The sequence below is a fragment of the Salvelinus namaycush genome, chromosome 19 (genome assembly GCF_016432855.1).
Source record: "Salvelinus namaycush isolate Seneca chromosome 19, SaNama_1.0, whole genome shotgun sequence".
NCBI classification, from domain to species: Eukaryota; Metazoa; Chordata; class Actinopteri; order Salmoniformes; family Salmonidae; genus Salvelinus; species Salvelinus namaycush.
The window spans coordinates 27,203,978-27,230,548 of record NC_052325.1 but is presented as its reverse complement, the minus strand read 5'-3'; the positions used below and the strand labels follow the sequence as shown (position 1 = coordinate 27,230,548).

At 43.2% G+C, this 26,571-nt stretch overlaps 2 protein-coding genes across 2 annotated transcripts in view; one reads left to right on the top strand and one right to left on the bottom strand.

Moving 5' to 3' along the window:
- LOC120064267 (integrin alpha-4-like) overlaps nucleotides 1–8,877 on the top strand; it is a 45,631-nt gene extending 36,754 nt beyond the window's left edge. The window contains exons 20-28 of the mRNA XM_039014711.1: nucleotides 737–813; nucleotides 2,886–2,975; nucleotides 3,084–3,171; nucleotides 3,318–3,425; nucleotides 3,937–4,062; nucleotides 4,320–4,445; nucleotides 4,572–4,670; nucleotides 6,625–6,744; nucleotides 6,857–8,877. Of these exons, the coding sequence (XP_038870639.1) occupies nucleotides 737–813; nucleotides 2,886–2,975; nucleotides 3,084–3,171; nucleotides 3,318–3,425; nucleotides 3,937–4,062; nucleotides 4,320–4,445; nucleotides 4,572–4,670; nucleotides 6,625–6,744; nucleotides 6,857–6,949 (927 nt within the window). The 3' untranslated portion in view covers nucleotides 6,950–8,877. The remainder of the gene's footprint in view (nucleotides 1–736; nucleotides 814–2,885; nucleotides 2,976–3,083; nucleotides 3,172–3,317; nucleotides 3,426–3,936; nucleotides 4,063–4,319; nucleotides 4,446–4,571; nucleotides 4,671–6,624; nucleotides 6,745–6,856) is intronic.
- cerkl (ceramide kinase-like) overlaps nucleotides 8,494–26,571 on the bottom strand; it is an 81,758-nt gene continuing 63,680 nt past the window's right edge. Inside the window, exons 5-13 of the mRNA XM_039014712.1 lie at nucleotides 21,151–21,293; nucleotides 17,566–17,640; nucleotides 14,536–14,713; nucleotides 14,023–14,091; nucleotides 13,742–13,767; nucleotides 13,526–13,634; nucleotides 11,274–11,370; nucleotides 9,821–10,020; nucleotides 8,494–9,276 (exon numbers count right to left, since the gene is read on the bottom strand). Of these exons, the coding sequence (XP_038870640.1) occupies nucleotides 9,195–9,276; nucleotides 9,821–10,020; nucleotides 11,274–11,370; nucleotides 13,526–13,634; nucleotides 13,742–13,767; nucleotides 14,023–14,091; nucleotides 14,536–14,713; nucleotides 17,566–17,640; nucleotides 21,151–21,293 (979 nt within the window). The 3' untranslated portion in view covers nucleotides 8,494–9,194. The remainder of the gene's footprint in view (nucleotides 9,277–9,820; nucleotides 10,021–11,273; nucleotides 11,371–13,525; nucleotides 13,635–13,741; nucleotides 13,768–14,022; nucleotides 14,092–14,535; nucleotides 14,714–17,565; nucleotides 17,641–21,150; nucleotides 21,294–26,571) is intronic.

Below are 26,571 nucleotides of genomic sequence, written 5' to 3'. Positions count from 1 at the left end.
GGGTCTGGATACTTTCACTGGATACTTTAACTAATTACCCCACTGGGCACAGACATAAATTCAACGTCATGGTTGGGTAGGTTACTTTCTTAATGTAATCCATTACAGTTACTAGTTACCTGTCTAAAATTGTAACAAGTAACATAACTTTTGGATTACACAAACTCAGTAACGTAATCTGATTACTTGTAGTTACTTTTGGATTACCTTCCCTTAAAATGCATTAGAAGAAGACAAAAAGGACCCATCAAATGCATTTAGTGTGTCATCATAGTGGTCTCTCGATCAGGAGCAATTTTTTTTTTTTATTACACCTTTTTAAAATCTGAATTGAATGTCATTGAGAAAAACAGAAAGGTGTCTTAATGTATTTTTTTCCAAACATCCTTTCTGAATTTAAAAGTAATCCAAGAAGCAATCAACTAGTTTTTCTAAAGTATCTGTAATCTGATTACAATATTTTTGCTGGTAATGTAACTAACTGATTACAGTTTTTTTTTAAATTACATCAGATTGCCCTGTTCAATGTCTATTCCTTGTTGGTTCAACGTAATTTTACTGAAATGGCGTGAAAACAATGTTGATTCAACCAGTGTGTGCCCAGTGGGTATCCAGACCCATATCTTCTGTTTGCTGCCAATGCTGCTGCTCTTTTAAAGGCAGCGTTTTATAAACTGCTGTTTAAGAGGGTAATATCTTACTTGCTATCTAATCAGAATTTCTGTATTTTCTGCAGGTGAACATCAGCTTTCTGTTGGATGTAAACCAGAGTAGCAGTGCTGGTGACATTAGCATATCCATCAACACTAGTGGGTAAGTACAGACCCATAAAAGAAAGATAGATACCCACACACTGGATGCGCCTGCAGTGTTATTGAGTGCAATGTTTTGACCCTAGGTCTTTGTCATAATCTTTCTTTTGACTTTTGTTTACACTACTTCTGACCTTAGCACAGATCCCCTAACCCACGAACGCAATCTTTCTCCAAAATACATGAAATAATCGAATGACACGTTTTTTAAACTGACGTCCTGTTACACCGTCGGTGACGTCTTGCTACTGGCCAGCCTTATCAAACCAAACAGACGGATCGTAAAACAGCCCAATGAGACACTGGGTGGACAAAACATTAGGAACACCTGTTCTTTCCATTACATAGACTGACCAGATGAATCCAGGTGAAAGCTATGCCTTTGAATGAGGTATGGTAGTAGGTGCCACTGGGTTTTTCACGCTCAACAGTTTCCTGTGTGCATCAAGAATGGTCCACCACATTTTACATTTTACATTTTAGTCATTTAGCAGACGCTCTTATCCAGAGCGACTTACAGTAGAGTGCATACATTTTTATTACATTTTTACATACTGAGACAAGGATATCCCTACCGGCCAAACCCTCCCTAACCCGGACGACGCTATGCCAATTGTGCGTCGCCCCACGGACCTCCCGGTTGCGGCCGGCTGCGACAGAGCCTGGGCGCGAACCCAGCCCAGCCTGGGCGCGAACCCAGAGACTCTGGTGGCGCAGCTAGCACTGCGATGCAGTGCCCTAGACCACTGCGCCACCCGGGAGGCCACCCAAAGGACATTCAACCAATTTCAGCAAAAAAAAATGTACACTCAGTGTATGTGTTTGTTCTGTTGCTAGGGGAACAGGAAACACGGTCCCAGTGACCTGAATTATTCAAATCAGAGGGTGCTGCAGGTTCCCTCTCTTGGTTTCCTCCTGTAGTTGTTACATAGTTGTATAGTTGTGTAGGCGGCCCCTGTTTTGTTGTTTGTGTAAAGAAAAGCTTTGGAATGTTTAAAAGTTTCAGAACACTCTAAAACACTCCATGTTCATATCTGGTAACACTTAACTGGAGACATTCCTTGCTCCGAGTTTTGTTCAGAGAATGGCACATTTTTCTAACAGCTGAAACAGCTTTTTCCTGCAATCTAGAGCCATGATCGTTATGCCTAGTTCTATGTAAAAAAGATGTATATTTTTTCTGCATAGGTTATCGAAGCATACTTCTTTCCCTGTTCAATTGTAATTTTAATTAATGAGGCACATTGAATATTTAAGAACCTTTATGCCGTAGGGGTTTAGTACAACTGCTACATTGGTACATAGTATCATAACCCAATCATTAATAAAGCAATTGTTTTCTTTTCTAAAGTCTTGCCAGCAGGCATGTCAGCTAAGATAGACTAGCTACTTTAACTTGATTGGTAGTTAGTTATGAGGTTGGGACATTTTTGTTTTATTATTTATTTATTCATCAAGAAGGACTCAATAGGCTACATAGCTTGATCAAATTAATTTACAAACACCTCCTGCGAGTCCTGCCCATCACCGGCAGCTAAAATCAAATCAAACGCTGTGTGTGACTCTCTCTCTCCTCCTCCACTAGCATTACTGTCTGCATACATATCTTTGCTCGATAGTGCACCTTGGAAGGAACCACTTACTGGGGGGGTACTCTTTGCCTGGTCCAGTCAGTGTGCCCCTTCCACAAAATACCACTGACAAATCCTTTTAGAAATAATTATGAAGCTTAGTCATTACTTTAACATCTGAACATTTTAAAAACAGGAGAAATCTGAGGGGACACGTGTCCTTGTGCCCGTATGGGCATGACACCTCTGAAAACCATCTTCAAGTGTCATGTGATGCGTGAAGGTATGCTTTGGCCTCACTCTGAGAAACACTAGGAATGTGAAGTTCTGCAACATTTGATGTTTGGAAAGTCTTTGGCTTTGAGTTGAATTCCTCCAACAGTATAATGGCATTGGTGCTTAAATGTGCTTAAATGTTTTGTTTTCAATATATCAAATTGATTAATATGAAATGGAATCCAAATAGATCATTTCTTGTTTTTTCTGACATTGTCTTTTCCAGAGACAATTATGAAAACGAGGATCTTCTGCATGACAACTCAGCCACTCTGATGTTACCGTTGAGATATGGCGTGGATGTAAGCGTCCATGGGTAAGACATTTATTTACAGTAACAAAGACAGTTCCTCGCTCTTCATTGACAGTATATATAAACATTTCTTATTGTACTTCATAAGCTAATTACTGATCTCCCTTGCAGGTTTGTTACTCCAACATCCTTTGTATTTGGTGACCAGGAGCCTACTCCAGTTGATTGCTACACAGAGACATTCAACTACACTTACAAGGTATGTACCATGGGGATACAATTTAGCATTGTTTTCTAACAGAAACTGATGTGATCATTACAGCCTAGTTGGAGTATTTGAATGACTGACTGAGTGACTGACTGCCTGAGTTTATACTGACATATTGTATCGGTGTGCCTTGACAGGTCGTCAATATCGGTCCAAGCAAATCTCTCAACACGGAATTTGAGATTGATATTCCCAAGATACTATCACCATATCCATACAGATTACTCCACATTGCAGATTTTCAGGTAAGTGTGTGATTGATTGATGAAAAATACCACCCTTAGCTGTGGTATATTGGCCATATACCACAAACCCCTAAGGTGCCTTATTGCTATTATAAACTGGTTACCAACGTAATTAGACCATTAAATAGTACATTTCTGTCATACCAATGGTATACAGTCTATTATAAACTGGGTGGTTCGAGCCCTGAATGCGGATTGGCTGACAGCCATGGTATATCAGACCGTATACCACGGGTATGACAAAACACTTATTTTTACTGCTCTAATTACGTTGGTAAACAGTTTATAATAGCAGTAAGGCACCTCTGGGGTTTGTGATATATGGCCAATATACCACGGCTAAGGGCTGTGTCCAGAACAGCCCTTAGCGTGGTATATTGGCCATATACCACACCCCTTCGGGCCATATTGCTTAAATATACCACAGCTTTCAGCTAATCAGCATTCAGGGCTCGACCCACCCAGTTTATAATCACCAATATCTAACTTATTTTCTTTCCTCCTCTGTTAGACCTCTCTTGGAGAATGCTCCATTAAAAACAGCTCCATCACAGTAGAAGATGATTGTGAGGTGCCACAGTCCTCTTTAATCAAGGAACTGGTCTTCTTCTTCTCCAAAACCAGCAAACGCAAAATGGTAGATACCTCCCTCTCCTACTCCTATAATGTATGTAGCAGTGTTGGGGTCAATTCCATATTGATACAGTCAATTCAGGAAGTAAATTAATTGGAATTCTAATTTTCCTCTCATCTTATAAATGAGGAGCATTTACATTTTTGTTTACTTCCTGAGTTTAAATGGAATTGGCCCTAACCTCATTGTGTAGCAGTGCTGTATTCCACTGATGTTGATGTTTTAAAATGAAATCACAATAGTGTTGTTTCTCTCCATAGTTCTGTGCTCACGGAGACGACCTGTGCCTGACTCTGGTGTGTAGACTAGGAGACATGGACATTGGGAAAGAAGCCACCATTCAGATGGAAGTGAAGCTCAACCCCACCGTTCTACAGCTCACACCGGTAAACACTTCACTAATGCTACACTTTCAAATCTCTTAAAATGGTAACACGAATCATCCTTTCTTCATTGAGGATATTAAAGTGTTCTAATGTAATCAAATCAAATCTTACCCTCCCTCTCCTCAGGGTCGTCATGGAGTGATGCTGATAGAGAGTACTGGCATCATCACATCACCAAGGGAGGACCCTCACACCATCCTATTACAGCAGACCCCTATCGCTCAGGTAAGAAATGATAGGCCTATACAGCAGTGATACATTGGCCTTATGCAGTAATCTTTTGGAGGATAGCATGTCACTGTTCCACAATGGAGATCACTCAAGTCCATGTCAAGTCCAAGTTCATGCACTTGACACATTTATGAAATTGTTTATTCTAGTTACTAAAATAGCTTATTCCAGTAAAAACTCTTATATGCGCTTGGATTGAAGAGGAATTGAAAAATTGTATGGTTGAGAGGGATGAGGCAAAAGGTTTGGCAAATAAATTGGCAGCACAACCGATTGGCAAACATACTGCAAATTGAGAAATCATGTGACTAAACTGAATAAAAAGAAGAAACTACACTATGACACAAAGATAAATGATATAAAGAACGATAGTAAAAACATGACATGCCAGCAACAAACGCTGACACTACACATCCAAGTATATCTAACCAAATTATGAAAGACAAGCATTGTAATTTTGATTTCCGTAAAGTGAGTGAAAAAAATATTGTTTTCTATCAACAATGACAAGCCACCGGGGTCTGACAACTTGGATGGGAAATTACTGAGGATAATAGCGGACGATATTGCCACTCCTATTTGCCATATCTTGAATTTAAGCCTACAATTTAAGCCTACTAGAAAGTGTGTGTCCTCAAGCCTGGAGGGAAGCAAAAGTCATTCCGCTACCTAAGAATAGTAAAGCCCCCTTTACTGGCTCAAATAGCCAACCAATCAGCTTTGAGTAAAGCCAGTGTGTATATGTATGCGGATGACTCAACACTGTACACGTCAGCTACTACAGTGACTGGAATGACTGCAGCACTTAACAAAGAGCTGCAGTAAGTTTCAGAATGGCTGACAAGGAATAAGTTAGTCCTATATAACTAAAAGCATTGTATTTGCGACAAATCATTCACTAAACCCTAAACCTCAACTAAATCTTGTAATGAATAATGTGGAAATTGAGCAAGTTGAGGTGACTAAACTGCTTGGAGTAACCCTGGATTGTAAACTGCCATGGTCAAAACGTATTGAAACAACAGTAGCTAAAATGGGGGGAAGTCTGTCCATAATAAAGTGTTGCTCTGCCTTCTTAACAACACTATCAACAAGGCAGGTCCTACAGGCCCGAGTTTTGTCGCACCTGGACTACTGTTCAGTCGTGTGGTCAGGTGCCACAAAGAGGGACTTAGGAAAATTTCAATTGGCTCAGAACAGGGCAGTATGGCTGGCCCTTGGATGTACACAGAGAGCTAACATGAATTATATGCATGCCAATCTATCCTGGCTCAAATTGGAGGAGATTGACTTCATCACTACTTGACATCCATGCATACCCCTCAAGACATGCCACCAGAGGTCTCTTCACAGTCCCCAAGTCCAGAACAGACTATGGGAGGCGCACAGTACTATATAGAGATCTATTCCACATCAAGTAACTCATGCAAGCAGTAAAATTTGATTTAAAAAAACAGATAAAAATACATCTTATGGAACAGCGGGGACTGTGAAGCAACACAACACAGACACAAGTATACAAACACACAATAACATACACACTATACACACACATAGATTTTGTGTTGTAGATATGTGGTAGTAGAGTAGTGGCCTGAGCGCACACACTTAATGTGTTGTGAATGTATTGTAATGTTTTTCAAATGGTATAACTGCCTTCATTTTGCTGGACCCCAGGAAGAGAAGCTGCTACCTTGGCAGAAGTTAATGGGGATCCATAATAAATACAAATACAAATGTCCTGGTAGGGCTAAGAAGTGTCAGGAAATTGCCTATGCAACCTCCGAGTGCCTTACTATTATAAAACGCTGGAATGTACAGTGTCCATGTTAGGACAGCAGTGGAAATGACAGGACATTTGCAACCTTGTCTGATGTTCCAGGTCATAGATGTACAATGTAACACTAGTGCACTGAAATAAACGTTTTATTTCATTCTGATGTTCCAGGTTGTGTTGGAGGCCCGCTTCAACCAGAAGCCTCAGGCAGCAGTGGAGGGGTTCATCATTGTAGGGAGTCTACTGGTGGGACTCCTGATCTTGGCCCTGCTCATCTTCGCCCTCTGGAAGGTCAGTACGACACCTTCAGCTTTTACACTACACACAAAACGGCATACAAACACACTGCATTCTTTTCCCTCTCCTTCTTATCTGAAACTGAACCTTGTTCTTTCATTCCCAGGCTGGTTTCTTCAAGAGGCAGTTTAAGAAGGAGATCAGGAGGGATAGCTGGGACTATGTACCAAAGAGTGAGAAGACTGAGAGTATATCCTAAGAGTGTACTAATACAGAATGGTTCTATACATCAAGATGAACTAACTGCTGGGGAACAGCTTCTCTACTAAAAGGCCCATTTTGATTGAGATCATCCAAACCCAAGGGAAAGAACTGCAGGACAATTCAAACATTTGTGGCTCAGAATCTAGGAATCAACAAAATGTTGTAATTTCTCTAAAACATGCAAGAGGAAAAACTTAAACTTTGTTGTCAGTGGGACAAATGTATTGCACTTTACCTCTGGGCTTGGTGCAGTGAGACTATAAAACATTGGACTGCGTACGTGGAATGTACATTAAAACATAGGCTATGTGACCTCACAAGAACAGGCCTATCATTCCTGTTTTTATTCCCCACCAAGAACTCAGGATATGAAGCGGAACATTCCATGGTCTTGTTCAGTAGGCATGAAACAGAAGAAAACGCTCCAAAACAGAGTGTGAAACAGGGAGGTACTTTCTGTGCCTGTCCATTAATTAAGAACCGCTCATTTTGCGTAGCAAAACATTCTCACATACCTGACTACTTGGATTCTGTCGCACATTGATTGTGTCTGCTGTACAAAAAATGTATGAATGCACTGCTGAAGCTTTTCTCTATGGATAGGAAGTATATTTGTATATAATGATATATACACATCTATATGCCAAATCTATCCTCATTAGGTGTGTATATACTGTGTATATAGATATATACATATATATATATTTCTTTATCACTCTTTTTAAACAACATTTCCTTTTGTATCTTCATGCTATGGGTAGGGAGGGGAAACAGCCTCAAACTGTCACACATTTATTGTGAAACTAGTGTCACTATTGAGAAACCATCAGATTGAAAGAAGGAACATTTGTTCTGGTTGATCTGTGAGACCCAGCGAGAGCCTCTGCCGAGCCGTACAGCCTAAACCCATGTTTCATAGAAATGAATAGGAGCATCTCACACTCTGCAAAAGTTACGTGCCCAGTGTTCTTTTTTTTCACCTTTATTTAACCAGGTAGGCCAGTTGAGAACAAGTTCTCATTTGCAACTGCGACCTGGCCAAGATAAAGCAAAGCAGTGTGACACAGACAACAACACAGAGTTACACAGTGTAGCAGACCGGTAACACCAGTACCTGCACCCTGCATAGGTTTTTATTCTTCAATTTGTATTTTTGCTCACCAGCTTATGGAGTGAATGGGACAGAAGGTTTAATGGTTATAATGTAGAACTGAAGGTAACAGAAGGATGAGGAGGTCAGGGAAGTGTCATCAGTGAAAAAAGGCATCTGTTCACTGACTCACTCACTGAATGACACATGCCACTCCTCAAGGGGACAGCACCCTGTGTGTGTGTGTGTGTGTGCATACGTGCGTTTGCGTGTATGCATTTTAATGTGTGCGTACGACAGCAACTCATACACCAGCAACTCCTACACCATGGCAGCAGAAGTTTCCAACACAGTCAGAAATGAAAAATGAAAGAGCTTGTTCTTCAGAAATGACTCAAACGTTCCTCAAATGGAACACACGGAACACTGGCCTTACCTTTTGGAACATTTTCATCCCTTTGGATTTGTGTTGGAATCTTTGGATTCAATGGATTCTGTGTTCTTACTGTAGCTGTAAGGGATTGGAACATTCAGGTTTTGGAGAGATGGTAGGCTATGATGATGGTGATGCATGCGGAAGAGTAACATGTTTTTACTGCTTGAAATTTCAGGGAGTCAACCTTTCATGACCAAAAATAAAGGGGGCACATTCCACATTTCTATAAATTGAAATAATTTTTAATAAATAAGTGTGTGGCGTGTAAAAATGGATAGATAACATTTCGTTTGTCAACACATTTCACTTTGGTCTGATAATTGATGTAATTGTGCACTGGAATGTATTATTATGTTGTCTTTGCTTTAATATAAATCAACTTTTTCTATTTAATGTGCCTGTCTGTCCTCCATTTGGTTATTTGACGTCTAACATTCAAAGATATACAGTAGTAAAGCCTGTAGGTGACATTCAGTGATAGTGCAAACTGAGGTTGTGCTACATACATAGTTTTAGGTTGTGTGTAAAAGCTCCTCTCTTGTAGATAGTTTAAACTGTAGACAGTCTATACACTGAAGACAGTTTCTTGTAAAGCACAGTAGGAAAGACTGTATGTTACATTCTGTGGCAATGCCAGTGGAGGTTGGTATGTGTATAGACTCATCCACCCTTTAGACAGCTTTAAAAGGTATCGATTCCGCTCTACATACAGTGTTAAATGCAGCTGCACTTGATGTGTGCCTCCTCTGCCTCCTCGATGTCCACTCCAAACAGGGTCAGGAGTTGAGGATGTAACCTGGTGGTAAAACAAACAGGGTCAGGAGTTGAGGATGTAACCTGGTGGTAAAACAAACAGGGTCAGGAGTTGAGGATGTAACCTGGTGGTAAAACAAATGAATCAGTTACAGAGGTTTTAAATGTCCCATATCTGACTGACATAACAGTACTACTACTTCAGTGAAGCAATTCTTGGATACCGGTTTTAAATTTAAATATATGATCGAAAAAAGACTAATGGTTAAATTACACTGAACATGACCTCTAAGAACTGTCTTTGAGGAGTGTAAATTAAACCCAGAGTAATATGACCATGAGATTACAGGTAGAGCTATACTTAGTGAGCAGCGTTAGGTCATTGCCTTGGTAACATGTTATTTGAGACAGGGTTTGTATCCAGGTTGAAGGTCTATCTGACAGTGTAGTTGCTATGGGGCTTTAGACCAGCTAAAGGATAGAGTTATACCTACTACATCGGCCAGTGTTCACACAGCGTCTCAGAGTAGGGCTGCTGATCTAGGATCATGGGGGGCTTTGGGCCAGGTCAAGAACAGGAGCTGTACCTGATGAGCAGCTCTGAGGGCACCTCCAATAGGTCTCCGTCTACATTCCAGGGGTAGGCCCCCTCGGAGGAGATGATGGGCGTGTTCTTAGAGTCATACTCTCCATTGTCCTCAGCGATGTCATCAGACCAGCTGCTCTGAGAGCGGGGGCGGAGCCTCACAGCCCACACCGTCTGCGTCTCCACGAAGGAGAAACTGAACTGGGGAGGAGGAGGACGAGGAGGAGGAGAAGAAGAAGATTATATTATTGTCCAATTGTATACAAGGATGATCCAACATCCCTCCCTAGGACCTCCAATAAGCTTTGAGAGGGAGGCGAGGAATAGAGGAAAGAAGGACTGAGCGAACAAGACCATCGTCTCAGTCAGTAGCAACTCCAACCACTAGGGGGCAATGATGCACAGCATCCCCAACAAGACAATTCCCTACACAGTAATGACGCCATCTATGACCCTGGTCACAGAGGTTCCATCCTGTCCTCGACAACAGTTCAGTTCAGTTAAGCCACCGTAACCATGAACATAGTACATATGAACCCCCCATCATATCTTTTGTTCATGAAGTAAACAGGGAGGACATGGAGGAGGACATGGAGGAGGACATGGAGGAGGACATGGAGGAGGACATGGAGCACTGGGTCTAGACATGATAGTGGAACATTTCCAACCTCAACTTGTTTATGTGTTCTGACTTCCCATCTGGAAATTGATTTTTCAAGAGTCGTTTTTCAGACGTATCCCAGACATCGTTCAAATCAAATAAAAAAAATTCAATAGAAGTCAGACTATAAATAAACTCCGGGCTGTTTGTTTGTCTGAGTCATAATTGAATAATTTCCATTTCCTGCTTGTATTCATGGGAAATGGCCCAATAACATAAACATTAGTCAGAACTTCTCCCGGAAAGACGGACAGCATAGAAATGATGAAGTCCTCTCTAACTATCACACAGTCAGCGCGTCGTACAGCACCCTATACCTCCAACTGTATATTTAGAATGTAGGTTAACAAACATGCTTAGATTAGATTGTGTTGGATGGAAAATGGGGACAGGCAGGCTACAGGCCTCTGAAATGGACTAATCTATATAAGCCTGAAAAGTGTTTTAGGGAAATCTGACAATCAGCGATTAATTTGACAGTATGCTAATTCCACTTAAACTTGTATGGAAGCTAACTCCATAAGTGACTGCAGGACTTCCTCTGTGTGTGTGTGTGTGTGTGTGTGTGTGTGTGTGTGTGTGTGTGTGTGTGTGTGTGTGTGTGTGTGTGTGTGTGTGTGTGTGTGTGTGTGTGTGTGTGTGTGTGTGTGTGTGTGTGTGTGTGTGTGTGTGTGTGTCTGTCTGTGTGGGTGTGTGTGTGTGTGTGTTCGCATATATGCCTGCATGTGTAACTGCATAAGTACATGGGTGCATTTAGGTGTGTAAGGAAGGAAGGGTGACCTGGTGACCTCACCTGATTGTTTACACTGTTGTATCTCTTCAGGTGTTTGATAAACTCTGCCCTGGAAGTGTTTCCTGCTGCGATCAGGGCCATGCTGCCATTGTTCAGTCTTACAGAGAGAGATGTATTTTAAAAATCCTTTCATATGTATACTACATTGCTGTGACCAATTCAATCCAAACCGGTTTGAACACACATGCATAGCAGGTTTTAGATACATCAGTCTGTGGCAAATTCAATCCAAACCGGTTTGAACACACATGCATAGCAGGTTTTAGATACATCAGTCTGTGGCCAATTCAATCCAAACAGGTTGATAAAGCAACAAATCCTATATTTTTCCTGTCATCCGTTACCATGCAGTAGAATCGAGAATGTCAGGGACAGAACAGAGAGTGGTATACATTAGTTCTACTTACACGTACTACTGTATGTGTTATTGTAAACGGGTCAACTAATAGTCAGTATCTACAAACACTACTGTTTCTGTCTTGTGTAGTTAAGGTTGATGATGCTATAATAAGCAGTGTGGTTCCACTTCACTGTGTGGGGCCTGTTGCTCTACCACATGCTATATCATTACTGAGGCCAGTCTCAGACTGAAGCTGTCTCAAATGGCACTCTATTCCCTATGTAGTGCACTATACAGGAGCCTGGAAGAACCTTTTGGGGTTTTAAAAATTGCCACACAGTGGGAGCCTTTTCAGTTCAAAAAGATTCTTTGAGGAACCCCTCTGAAGAGGGCCTTTGAGGAACCTCTCTGAAGAGGGCCTTTGAGGAACCCCTGTGTAAAGGTTCAAACCAGAACCTTTTTGTGATTGGAGAGGTTCAATTTCAAACCTTTTGAATAATATATTGTAGAGGTGTCAGCCTATCAGAAGATTAGAGGTGTGGCTTATTGGAGGCGTGGCATTGAGCTGGTTATTTTTGTCCACCCGTTGGAGTAAATTACATTCCTGTTCATCATGTTCAGTTTGTACACCTCAAATTTTCCATTCATATTTATGCATATTACAATATAATATCAATAATACTTACTTTACTGATTACATATAGTAGTAAAGTTGTAACCATTCCAACTCTTGCAAAGGCTCTTGAGGAACTCATACACCTCTGTTAGACTCATTGAAGCTACTAAACTGTCAGTGTTCAACCTGACAATATAACAGAACAGATGAACAGGAATTACATTTAGCCCCACGGGTGGCCGAAAAATATCTATATGAAAGGCACGCCACTACTAAGCCATGCTTCTAGTCCAGGGTTCCTCCAGGAATCAGTTGCTACATTGAAACATTAAAGGTTCCTCCAAGAACCCCTCTACTAAACAAAGGTGCAAATATGAACCATTGACTAGCAATGGTTCCTTGAGGAAATCCAGAGGTTCCTTGAGGATCTCCAGGGTTCTTCAAGTCACCAGACATTCTAAGAGTGTAGGGAATAGGATGCCATTTGTCTAAACCACCTAGAAGTCCTGGTCCTGCAGTGCCCACAGATGCTCTGGTATTTAAGTCCTCCCTCTCTGCCACTCCCTTTAATAAGCTCTGCCACTCCCTTTAATAAACTCTGCCACTCCCTTTAATAAACTCTGCCACTCCCTTTAATAAACTCTGCCACTCCCTTTAATAAACTCTGCCACTCCCTTTAATAAACTCTGCCACTCCCTTTAATAAACTCTGCCACTCCCTTTAATAAACTCTGCCACTCCCTTTAATAAACTCTGCCACTCCCTTTAATAAACTCTGCCACTCCCTTTAATCAGAGTCATTATGTGCCGATTAGTCCAGTTAGAAGCCTTTGACCTCAGTAGTCTGATCTCAATCCCAGAGGATTACCTGGAACTGGCTGGCCCCTGTATGGCAATGGCCTGGCTGGGAGGCTGGGCTCCATGTCTACTGAGACACCACAGACACACTGACCCAGTTCACTCATTGGCTTATTTACTCACACCTAACACAGCATGGCATGGCAGCTCGGAATCATCAAGCCATTATCACTGGTCCAGGACTTAGGTCATGCACATTGCTCAGTCAACCACACACACATACTAGACATAGATGCAGGCTCGTATGCACTCACGCACATTTGCATCCATGTATTGCAGTCACACATGCAGGAGGTAGTTGTGATCAGAGAGACCCACATTCCTCATTTGAAGACCTTGACATCGCTGTTGTATATGTTGTTGTGGTTGTTGTTGTTGTTGACTGTGATGTATTGAAAACGTAAAATAAAATATTTGAAAGAAAGAGAGATTCACATACCTGGTGTTAGGGGCTAGGCCCCTGGGGGCCATGGAGCAGAGACAAGGGATGGCCATGATGCTGACGTTGAGGAACAGACCCCGGGTGGTCGTCCACGACTCTTCCTCTTCTAGAGAAGACCAAGGAGGGGGAGAAGTTTTAGTGAGGAGAGAGTTACACTAGAAGGTGATATTTAGAAAAGTTCACATTGATAAACATCATCCATGACAAACTCACCCATGTCGTCCTTTAAGTACTCATTTCTGCAACAAACAAAAAAACAGTTGTAAACACAGTTTTGAAATTTGTTTTCAGATGCATAATTTTGTCTTTTGTCTTTCTGTGTGAGATTCTCCCCTCATATTTAGTCGGTTGATCTTCTACATCGGAGGCATTTTGGTTTCCTTCCAATGACCAATTAAGCCCACAGATGCCTGTTTTAAATCAATTTCACACAGCTAAATACTATCAAACTTGGACTGCAGAGTCTAATCATCAGACAGACTTCTGTCACTTACTTTACTGGATCCAGCGTTTCAGTCTGGACTTTCTTCACAGGAAGATAGGACAACTCACAGTCTTCAGGCCTGCAATCAGACAGAGACAGGGACAGAGAGACAGAGAGAGACAGAGAGACAGAGAGAGAGAGAGAGAGAGAGAGAGAGAGAGAGAGAGAGAGAGAGAGAGAGAGAGAGAGAGAGAGATATGGAGGGGGAGGGAGAGAGAGAGATATGGAGGGGGAGGGAGGGAGAGGGAGAAGAGTACCGAAGAGAAGAGAGAGCGCAGACTTCAGATGGCTGGATTGGAGAAGAGGAGGGATGGTTCTCTAGAGACAGATTCATGTGTGATAAAGAGACTGCTCAGAAGGAAACCCTGGCTTTGATAGCAGGCTGGCAAGTCTCAGTCCCTGGAGGATTAGGCCACACTTTATGAGGGAACTGGTGTGATGTGTGTTTTTGTGTGTGTGTGTGTGTGTGCACACTGTGCATGTGTGTCTTTGCATGTGACTCTCTAGAGAGAGACTGTCTTACTTGAGGTTTGCCAGCGTTTTGATCACGGCAAACTCCCGTCTCTGCCCGGGTGGCATCCAGCGATGCCTCTCTGCCAGGGCCAGCGTCCGCCCGCCGAAACCAAACATCGCAGAGAAGCCGAAACGCAGAAGGCGACCCAGACAACTGAAACTACACACATCTACCTCCTGATGGTGGCCTGGGGAGACACACAGATTGGAAACAAAGACGTCAGAAGTATAGATATCACAGATATCAATGACTGTACTGTATGAAGTTGGCATCACGATGCTGCAGCTTGAATGATATGTTTCTACTGGATGAAGTGTTCTCTGTCGGAATTCCTCCACTTCAGCGGTACGCCTACATTTAGTCCAGCATCAAAATGGTCAATTATTTACCTAGGGTTAATAACTTCCATTATAACCAGACTATGTCAAAGCCATAGCTCTTGTGGCAATATAGGCTTCTGATGGTACAGACACAGGTCCCATCCTATTGGCCTACACACATTCCTGACCTCTTTCTGTCTCGCCCATATATGGCTCCCCGATCCCATACCTCATGAATATTCATTATGGTCTAAAACATCCTGCCAGTTGGCCTTATTCACATGCGTAAATATTGCTTAATTAGAAAACCAACAAGCCCTATATCAGCCTGTCGTAAATAAGCATCACCATGCCCTGTTGGTGTCAGGTGTTCTGTGTTGTTGTTAACATTAGTTTGCCTCTAAGCCAAAAGGCTAGACATATTTTAAGACCAAAATAAAAACATTTGTCTGTGTGTTCATTTCTAATCAGGTGAGATTTGACAGCGTTTTGGAAGGAGGAAGGGTTCAGTCATGTCAAAAAGACGACTTAAGAAATGTTTGTTTGCATTCCCTGAATAAGATGCTTAGACAGGGAGATAAATGATCAAATGCTGCTCCATATTGTTAACTCAGAATAAAGTGTGAATTGTATGACATATTCTCACAGTGCTATTATATGTGTACAAGAATGTGAACACAAAACAACTCATCCATCTACATAACCGCTGACAAAACTGGACTGAACTGCACGGCCTGGGTGCTGCTAGAAGTCTCACCTAGCTCAGTGTTATGGATTACAGCACCATATGGTTCATAACGTAAAACAGATGATTTAATGAAGAGTAGATTTATCTCGTTTAGTTGAGGTCAGCATTGGGTTTATAATGGAAGTCTAATGTAGCATGAGTGATTGTTTCAATAGGACTTTCATTTGCACTGTACACACAATTTTCTGCATGGGATAGATGCTATTTTTTCACAACATTTCAAACTGATTCCAGTACACATTGTACTGCACTTATAACACAGAGACAGATAATGCAAGAAATGTATTGGTGGAATGTCCACATAAAGAGGATTATTTTCTATTGTTCTATGATTTTGCGGAGGTTGAGTCTCTACCTTAAGCGCAACAGGAGAAACCTACAAATGATATTTTGTGTGTCATGTTTTCCAAGCCCTGCTACTATATGTAATCCCTTGACACAAGCCCAATCCTCTTGTCTGTCAGGCTAAGCCCAGACTCACACAGCACAGACAACACAACAGACCAGACAGTTAACTACCAGGAACTTCCATCTCCTTCCTCAGACAGACAGATGGACCGACGGACAGAAAGACAGACAGAACAGATGGACAGACACATAGACAGACAGACAGACAGACAGACATCAGACGATAGCCTCACTGAGGTAAAAAGCGGATCACTGCAGTCGGTTGTGGACCAGCAGACCAGCCAACAGATGTATAGTATAGGTGTGTGTGTGTGTGTGTGTGAGCCTGTGAGAGTGTGTGAGTGCGTATGGTTTTAGGTGTCTGTATTCTCTGTGACACCAGAACCAAGGCAGCTACTAGATTTATTAACGTTTATGTTCAGTCTGTCACAACAGACTCAGTGAGTGTGAGAAAGCCCTATCTAGTCATATGAGAAAAAACAGAGACCGTGTGAGGGACAGAATGACAGCCCTTCTCTGTCGTTCTCCAGGGACCAGCAGCTCTGCTCAGAGCCTCCCACATCCCACAATGTCAGCTATGGAGCTAATTAAGGACTTTATGGAACTAATTAAGGACTTTATGGCGCTAATTAAGGACTTTATGGAGCTAATTAAGGACTTTAAGCACCAGATTGCACCAACTACTAGTTCCTTACCTATCATTCTATTGTGGCGGAAGAGAACCGCATAATTCTGAAACTGATACTCTTGTGTGTGGATCACACACGCACACGCGCTCACACACGCACACTCGCTCACACATGCACACGCGCTCACACACGCACACGCGCTCACGCACGCACACGCACACGCACTCACACACGCGCTCACACATGCACACGCGCTCACACGCTCATACATGCGCTCACGCACGCACACGCGCTCACACACGCACACGCACTCACACACGCGCTCACATACGCACACGCGCTCACACGCTCACACATGCGCTCACGCACGCGCTCACACACGCACTCACACACGCACTCACACACGCGCTCACATACGCTCACACACGTTCACACACGCATGCGCGCTCACACAACTCGGTGGACTAGTAAAGTAAATATGCATGCCATTTACATATTAATCCAGTCAGTGTATATTTGAGCTCCATTAGGGAAAGGAAAGGGGGATACCTAGTCAGTTGTATAACTGAATGCATTCAACTGAAATGTGTCTTCTGCATTTAACCCAATCCCTCTGAATCAGAGAGGTGTGGAGGGCTGCCTTAATCGACATCCACATCATCGCTGCCTGGGGAACAGTGGGTTATCCGCCTTAACCCACTGTAAGGTCTACACCTGTTGTATTCGGCGCATGTGACAAATAACATTTGATTTGATTTGATTTACTCAGGAGCAGAATGACAGATGTTTCCCTTGTCAGCTCAGGGATTCAATCCAGCAACCTTTCGGTTACTTGCCCAACGCTCCTACCCGCCAGGCTGTTCCATTGCAGCTCTATAATCAGTAGTATTGTATGATGTCTACAGATGAAATGGGATAACACAGGAGAACGTACCCATGATGATGTGCATTGCAGCAGTAACAGGATGCCGTATGCCATGGACAGAACAGGCCACCACGTCAGTGGAGCCTGGAGAGAAAGACATGCAGAACAGTGGAATACAAATGATACAGTCATCAAACAATAGGTAGTTCTCACAGGGGAATGTCTTTACCATCCAGGTAGTTTGGCTATTCACTCATTCACTTACAGTATATCAATTCTCAAACCTATAATGGCTGACCTTATTATTGCAGAAGTAAGCCACCTGATTGTAGCAAGCTATCACGATTCACAGTGATACAAAAGACAAGGAAACCTATGCAAACACACTGTATCTCACTGTCTGTAGAGATTGGGTTAATAATGAACAAAATGAGCACTTTGTTAGAGGGAAGACATAAAACTTAATATTGTCTGATGCCAATTAGGCCGAGTTTACCTTGGGGTCAGCGGTGGCCGGAATAGAACAGGTGTCAGTGTGTTTGTACTGATTACAGACATAGACAAACACACAGGAGAGAGAGAGAGAGAGAGAGAGAGAGAGAGAGAGAGAGAGAGAGAGAGAGAGAGAGAGAGAGAGAGAGAGAGAGAGAGATGGAGAGAGAGAGAGAGCAGAGAGAGAGAGAAAGAGATGGAGAGAGAGACAGAGAGCAAGAGAGAGCGAGAGAAAGAAGAGAGAGAGAGAGAGAGAGCAGAGATGGACAGAGAGATAGAGCAGAGAGAGAGCAAGAGAGAGCGAGAGAAAGAAGAGAGCGAGAGAGAGAGACAAGGTTGTCTGTCACTTGGTGAGTAGGCATTTCCTTTCATGCTGCTATCTGCCATGTTGTTTGCGCAGATGAACAGGATTTAAGAACTGATGTCTATAAATGAGTAGGTCTATAGACAGACGGGTGAGAAACTGACCTTTCCCGCCTCTCCTCTGACATGGTGGCGTGGATACCACGGAACACATACAGGAGTCATATCAGACAGATCGGCTACAGAAAGATAGACCTCCCAAGTTTCTGCTTCTGTTATACAGTTACACCCCCACCCCCCCTCCAAACCAACCCCTCTCCAGACCCTGCATCTTCATTGCTGCAATTACATTTGATAAGGAGGGTAAAGGGAATTTCAGGTATATTTTCATTCATAACAAATACAGATTGGTGATTAGTCATAGAATTAAATTTTTTAAATACATTGAAATGTGAGTTACATGTAATTAAGATACTTAAAGTAGCTAATACATTTCTAAATGTTTAGAAGGGATAAGCATTGTAATTGCTTATTATGCATGAACTAATCATTTGCATAGTGTGATTAATAACCTCTTTACTCTATTGTCCCTTATAATTCAATATATCTACTGTGTAGATAAATGCCACCTGAGATTTCCCCAATACTACAATGGAACTAGTGTTGATATATAGTATTTTACATCATCGGTTGTGTTAGCATCTATTGTTCCTAGCCATTGTTGTGTGTGGTGTTCACATTCCCAAAAGGCACACACTCTTCCCAAAAGGCACACACTTGTTCATAGTACTGCGCCAACAATGTTAGCATCTCCATAAGAACACTGTACATCACCCATACATACAACAGCACTACAGATGAAGAGAGATAACATGCAGGAGGAGGGGTGGAAGAGAGAGATAGAGATAGAGAGACAGAGATAGCAAATAAAGAGAGAGAAAGAGTAAGAGAAAAAAGAGAGAGTGAGAGATAGAGAGAGAGAGAAATAAAATGTCCTTGGAAGTGTGCAAGGCACTTCTGCAAAACAATTAACTTAATTAAGCAGACATCATGAATATGCATATGCCTGTTAATGTCTCCCCACCCTGGCCGGCAGATGAATGTGATGCTAGTCTAGTCAAGCATGTCTCAAAGAGAGAGAATAAGAGACAGAGAGAGAGATAGGGAGAGAGAAATAGGGAGAAAAAGAGCGAAAGAAAGACGGAGGGAGAGAAAGAGAGCGAAATAGAGAGAGGGAGAGAGACTCTGGAAGGGAAAACTAACGGCACCAACATTTTGGTGGTTTGTCTGGAATATCAAAGAAATTAATAGTCCCCCTGAAACCCTTTAAACCGGTCCAATTAATTTGAATCCTGTTGTTTATATGCTACACATACCAAACAGCTGTGTAATATGCATGTAGAAATTAGAAATGGTTTCTTGATTAGCATGCTCAGTGCATTTAATTGGCCTTTCTCTAAATGAAATGTATTTGTGATCCTCTGTGTTACACTACTGATTCTGTAAGATTATGTGATGACTGGATTATTCTTTTTTTAAATTACGATGTAAAAGTTTTAACTATGACAGCAATAGCAATTAGTTAGCTCAACTTTAAAATCTCAGAAAACAAACAAATGCATTAAATGCAAGAAGTGTGCGATAGATAATAGATATGGATATTGTTGAGACTATGGATATAATTGTTAACTTTGACAGTACCATAATACCACCAATCTTTTAAATTCAAATGGTGTAATGTTGATAAACTGTGGAGCAGACCTGTGTATTTGTTATCGAAATACTTGTTTTCTGTGTATTTGAGTATTTGTTATTTAAATTCTTGTTTTCTGTGTATTTGTGTATTTTCTAATCATTGGGCCCGAATCAACTGCTTTTTCAATACTTTCCATGTGTATTTCCAAAAACATTCTAATGTTCAACTACTTCTGTTTTCAAATAAAACATATCAAAAGACTTACTTACCAAATTACTTTGAAAGTAACTGAAATCCCCGAAACAATATTTGAACACAGGGCTGCTGTGGAGCTTGTTTATTACTTCCTTCAACAAAAGAGATATGAACACATCCCTCCTCAGTCTCAGGAGTGACCTATTCCTGGTAGAGCGGATCTATTCCTCCTCGGGTGCCTATCTCACCTCGCTCTCCTGTTTGTGATTGGAAACTGTTTACAAATACTCCATAGGGAAACCCAGTAATGAAGAGATACAGTGACTTCTGAGCATCCAATTTGCAGGGGATGCAGAGCTTGGACGGCTTCCATCCTTGGCTGCTAACAGCAGCACTCAATTCTACCACCACAGCCTAGAATGACACATGAAGGTCAAACTGTTGGCTTAAATAGCCAGACTGGCCCACGCCAGCATTGTTGATACCCTCGCTGCTGGCTGTGGTGTGTAGGGTCATTCATGGCGTGTGTGTGTGGCTATGAGGGTTTAATCCACAAATAATTGGAGTGATGAGCTCTTTATAACCATCCACTGCATGAGGCTCAGAATCAGCTAATGTCTGAGCCACATGCATTTACAAAGGTTGATAGACTGCCAATGTTCACAATTCTGAAGTGCAGTAGAATGCTAGAAAACTAGAATGCTTCAAGAAAACATTTAGAACCCCCCTGACCTCTATGGCCTGATGGTGTGTAGTAACATACAAACTAAAACCATTCAAACCAATATGGTGTTGTAATAGCAGATGTACTCTTCATAAACTTGGTCATCTCATCACCTGGAGAAAAGCTGTTCTAAATATTGGGGGAGGATTGAGAACAGCTGCAGAGGAGAGCGGTCAAGCCACCCTTGCTCCTCACCTGCTGGTGTGTGTGTGTGTGTGTGTGCGCCACCATCCTTGCTCATCACCTGCTGGTATTAGCCCTAGAGGAAGTGTTGCTCGGACAGGCGTGAACATGGAGTCTGTGTCCCTGCCTGCATCCATCTGGGCCCGGAGCAACAGCCCATGTGCCACCTCGGCCACCGAGCCATCCCCACCGACAACCACAACCCTGGGGAAAACACACACACACACACACACACACACACACACACACACACACACACACACACACACACACACACACACACACACACACACACACACACACACACACACACACACACAAGATATATGAGAGCACACACAAATCGCCACACACTAAACAATTGTTTCTCAAGGGTTCTTTGGGAAGGGTGATGGTTCTATGCAGAACCATACTGAGAACCTTTTAAGCCCGTCAAAGGATCTTTGCATTTTTATTCGTGATAACTAAAATGAATTTCATATAAAAACCTGTATGGTTCCACAAAGAACCTTTGAGATTGAGAAAGGATGTTTATAGATACATTCTCCATGAAGGTTCTATACTGAACCATAAGAAGGGTTCTAAACTCAGCAAAAAACACTTCCTCTCACTGTCAACTGCGTTTATTTTCAGCAAACTTAACATGTGTAAATATTTGTAGGAACATAAGATTCAACAACTGAACAAGTTCCACAGACATGTGACTAACAGAAATGGAATAATGTGTCCCTGAACAAAGGGGGGATCAAAATCAAAAGTAACAGTCAGTATCTAGTGTGGCCACCAGCTGCATTAAGTACTGCTGTGCATCTCCTCTTCATGGACAGCACCAGAGTTGCCAGTTCTTGCTGTGAGATGTTACCCGACTCTTCAACCAAGGCACCTGCAAGTTCCCGGACATTTCTGGGGGGATTGGCCCTAGCCCTCACCCTCCGATCCAACAGGTCCCAAAAGTGCTCAATGGGATTGAGATCCGGGCTCTTTGCTGGCCATGGCAGAACACTGACATTCCTATCTGCAGGAAATCAAGCACAGAACTAGCAGTATGGCTGGTGGCATTGTCATGCTGGAGGGCCATGTCAGGATGAGCCTGCAGGAAGGGTACCACATGAGGGAGGAGGATGTCTTCCCTGTAACGCACGGTGTTGAGATTGCTTGCAATGACAACAAGCTCAGTCCGATGATGCTGGACCCTCCACGCTTTACCTAGCATAGACTTATAGATGACCTGGAGCCAGTGGGTCTGGCGACGAATTTGTAGCGAGGGCCAGCCGACTAGAGCATACAGGTCGCAGTGGTGTGTGGTATAAGGCGCTTTGGTAACAAAACGGATGGCACTGTGATAGACTACATCCAATTTGCTGAGTAGAGTATTGGTAGCTATTTTGTAGATGACATTGCCGAAGTCGAGGATCGGTAGGATAGTCAGTTTTACTAGGGTAAGTTTGGCAGCGTGAGTGAAGGAGGCTTTCTTGCGAAATAGAAAGCCGATTCTAGATTTGATTTTGGATTGGAGATGTTTGATATGAGTCTGGAAGGAGAGTTTACAGTCTAGCCTGACACCTAGGTATTTGTAGTTGTCCACATATTCTAAGTCAGAACCGTCCAGAGTAGTGATGCTAGTCGGGCGGGCGGGTGTGGGCAGCGAACGGTTGAAAAGCATGCATTTGGTTTTACTACCGTTTAATTAGTTAAGAGCAGTTGGAGGCCATGGAAGGAGTGTTGTATGGCATTGAAGCTTGTTTGGAGGTTAGTTAACACAGTGTCCAAAGAAGGGCCAGATGTATACAGAATGGTGTCGTCTGCATAGAGGTGGATCAAGGAATCACCCGCAGCAAGAGCGACATCGTTGATATATACAGAGAAAAGAGTGGGCCTGAGAATTGAACCCTGTGTTACCCCCATAGAGACTGCCCTCCGATTTGACACACTGAACTCTGTCTGCGAAGTAGTTGGTTAACCAGGCGAGGCAGTCATTTGAGAAACCAAGGCTATTGAGTCTGCCGATAAGAATACGGTGATTGACAGAGTTGAAAGCCTTGCCAGGTCGATGAAGACGGCTGCACAGTACTGTCTTTTATCGATGGCGGTTATGATATCATTTAGTACCTTGAGCGTGGCTGAGGTGCACCCATGACCAGCTCGGAAACCGGATTGCAGAGCGGAGAAGGTACGGTAGGATTTGAAATGGTCAGTGATCTGTTTATTAACTTGGCTTTCGAAGACTTTAGAAAGGCAGGGCAGGATGGATATAGGTCTATAACAGTTTGGGTCTAGAGTGTCACCCCCTTTGAAGAGGGGGATGACCGCGGCAGCTTTCCAATCTTTAGGGATCTCGGACAATACGAAAGAGAGGTTGAACAGACTGGTAATAGGGCTTGCAACAATGGCGGTGGATAGAGAGGATCCAGATTGTCTAGCCCAGCTGATTTGTACGGGTCCAGGTTTTGCAGCTCTTTCAGAACATCTGCTATCTGGATTTGGGTGAAGGAGAAGCTGTGGCGGCTCGGGCAAGTAGCTGCAGGGGGTGCGGAGATGTTGGCCGGGGTTGGGGTACCCAGGAGGAAAGCATGGCCAGCCGTAGAGAAATGCTTCTTGAAATTTTCGATTATCATGGATTTATCGGTGGTGACCGTGTTACCTAACCTCAGTGCAGTGGGCAGCTGGGAGGAGGTGGTCTTGTTCTCCATGGACTTTACAGTGTCCCAAAACTTTTTGGAGTTAGAGCTACAGATGCAAATTTCTGTTTGAAAAAGCTAACCTTTGCTTTCCTGACTGACTGTGTGTATTGGTTCCTGACTTCCCTGAACAGTTGCATATCGCGGGGACTATTCGATGCTATTGCAGTCCGCCACAGGATGGTTCTGTGCTGGTCAAGGGCAGTCAGGTCTGGAGTAAACCAAGGGCTGTATCTGTTCTTAGTTCTACATTCTTTGAAAGGGGCATGCTTATTTAAGATAGTGAGGAAATTACTTTTAAAGTATGACCAGGCATCCTCTACTGACGGGATGAGGTCAATATCCTTCCAGGATACCCGGGCCAGGTCAATTAGAAAGGCCTGCTCACAGAAGTGTTTTAGGGAGCGTTTGACAGTGATGAGGGGTGGTCGTTTGACCGCAGACCCATAGCGGATGCAGGCAATGAGGCAGTGATCGCTGAGATCCTGATTGAAAACAGCAGAGGTGTATTTGGAGGGCAAGTTGGTCAGGATAATATCTGTGAGGGTGCCCATGTTTACGGATTTAGGGTTGTACCTGGTGGTTTCCTTGATAATTTATGTGAGATTGAGGGCATCTAGCTTAGATTGTAGGACTGCTGGGGTGTTAAGCATATCCCAGTTTAGGTCACCTAACAGAACGAACTCTGAAGATAGATGGGGGGCAATCAATTCACATATGGTGTCCAGGGCACAGCTGGGAGCTGAGGGGGGTCTATAACAGGCGGCAACAGTGAGAGACTTATTTCTGGAGAGATTCATTTTTAAAATTAGAAGCTCGAACTGTTTGGGCATAGACCTGGAAAGTATTACAGAACTTTGTAAGCTATCTCTGCAGTAGATTGCAACTCCTCCCCCTTTGGCAGTTCTATCTTGATGTAAAATGTTGTAGTTGGGTATGGAAATCTCCACATTTTTGATGGCCTTCCTAAGCCAGGATTCAGACACGGCAAGGACATTAGTGTTGGCGGAGTGTGCTAAAGCAGTGAGTAAAACAAACTTAGGGAGGAGGCTTCTGATGTTAACATGCATGAAACCAAGGCTTTCTCGATTACAGAAGTCCACAAATGAGAGTGCCTGGGGACACACAGGGCCTGGGTTAGCCTCCACATCACCCGAGGAACAGAGGAGGAGTAGGATGAGGGTACGGCTAAAGACTAGCAAAACTGGTCATCTAGTGCGTTGGGGACAGAAAATAAAAGGAGCAGATTTCTGGGCGTGGTAGTATAGATTCAGGGCATAATGTGCAGACATGGGTATGGTGGGGTGCGGGTACAGTGGTGGTAAGCCCAGGCACTGAGTGATGAGAAGAGAGGTTGCATCTCTGGACACGCTGGTTATACTGGGTGAGGTCACCGCATGTATGGGAGGTGGCACAAAGGAAGTATCTGAGGCATGTACAGTGGGACTAGGGGCTCCGCAGTAAACTAAAACAATGATAACTATCCTTAACAACAGTATACAAGGCAGATTGACATTTGAGAGAGACATAAAGCAAGGCATAAAGCAATCACAGGTGTTGATTGGGAGAGCTAGCTAAGACAACAACAGGTAAGACAACAACAGCTAATCAGCTAAGACAACAACAGGTAAAATGGCGATAAATGGGCAGAGAGGGTCGGTTAACTACACACAGGGCCTGAATTCAGGGCTAGGGCCGACAGATAAACAAAAGTAAACAAAGTGGAGTACCGTGATAAATGAAAAGTCCAGCAGGCATCAGCTATGTAGCCACGTGATCATAGGGTCCAGTATACAGCAATAGATGGAACAGGGAAGCCGCGGGGTAGTCGTTTCTACGCTAGCACGCGGGAGACACAGCGTTTAAAGGTAGCAGGCCGGGGTAAGTAGAAGCGTCTGCTCCGACGTCCGGCAAAGGCCGGTTGAAGGCACAGCGGATGGAATTATGTCTGCGGACCAGTCGTGGTGGTACGGCGGGGCGCCGTGTCGACAAAGGAACTAGGCCAGATGGCAAAAGAGGTATTGTAGTTGTGGTAATTTCGTTTGCTAGCCAGGAGATGCGCCTGGCTCAGGGCTAGCTTCGGGGCTGGGCCACTCGGTGGCAGCTAGCTAGCTGTGATGATCAGGAGTAATGGTCCAGGGTTTACGGCAGGAATCTGGCCTTGTAGTGGAGAAAAACAGTCCGAGGCTGGCAGGTATTATCCAGGCTAAAAAATGGCTGGTGCCTGAGCAGAGGGTAAAGGCTGCTAGCAGCGGCTAACAATGACTAAATAGCTAGTAGCTAATTAGCTGGCTAGCTGCTGATGAAAGTTTTGGCTATAAGGTCTAAAAATTAAAAAAATAGCAGATCCGTGTCACATTGAGTGAGGCGGGTTACCGGAAGGTATATTTAATTTAAAAATGGAAAAAAAGATTGAAAATAAATTGGAATATATACAAAAAAGACGAAAAATACAAAAAGTAAACGAGAGGACGAGAAACCACGTCTGCACTGCTACGCCATCTTGGAAAGCTACGCCATCTTGGAAAGGTCATCACCCCTGGTGAGACAAAACCGCGACTCGTCAGTGAAGAGCACTTCAGTCCTGTCTGGTACAGCGATGGTGGGTTTGTGCCCATAGGCAACGTTGTTGCCGGTGATGTCTGGTGAGGACCTGCATTACAACAGGCCTACAAGCCCTCAGTCCAGCCTCTCTCAGCCTATTGGGGACAGTCTGAGCACTGATGGAGGGATTGTGCATTCCTGGTGTAACTTGGGGAGTTGTTGTTGCCATCCTGTACCTGTCCTGCAGGTGTGATGTTCAG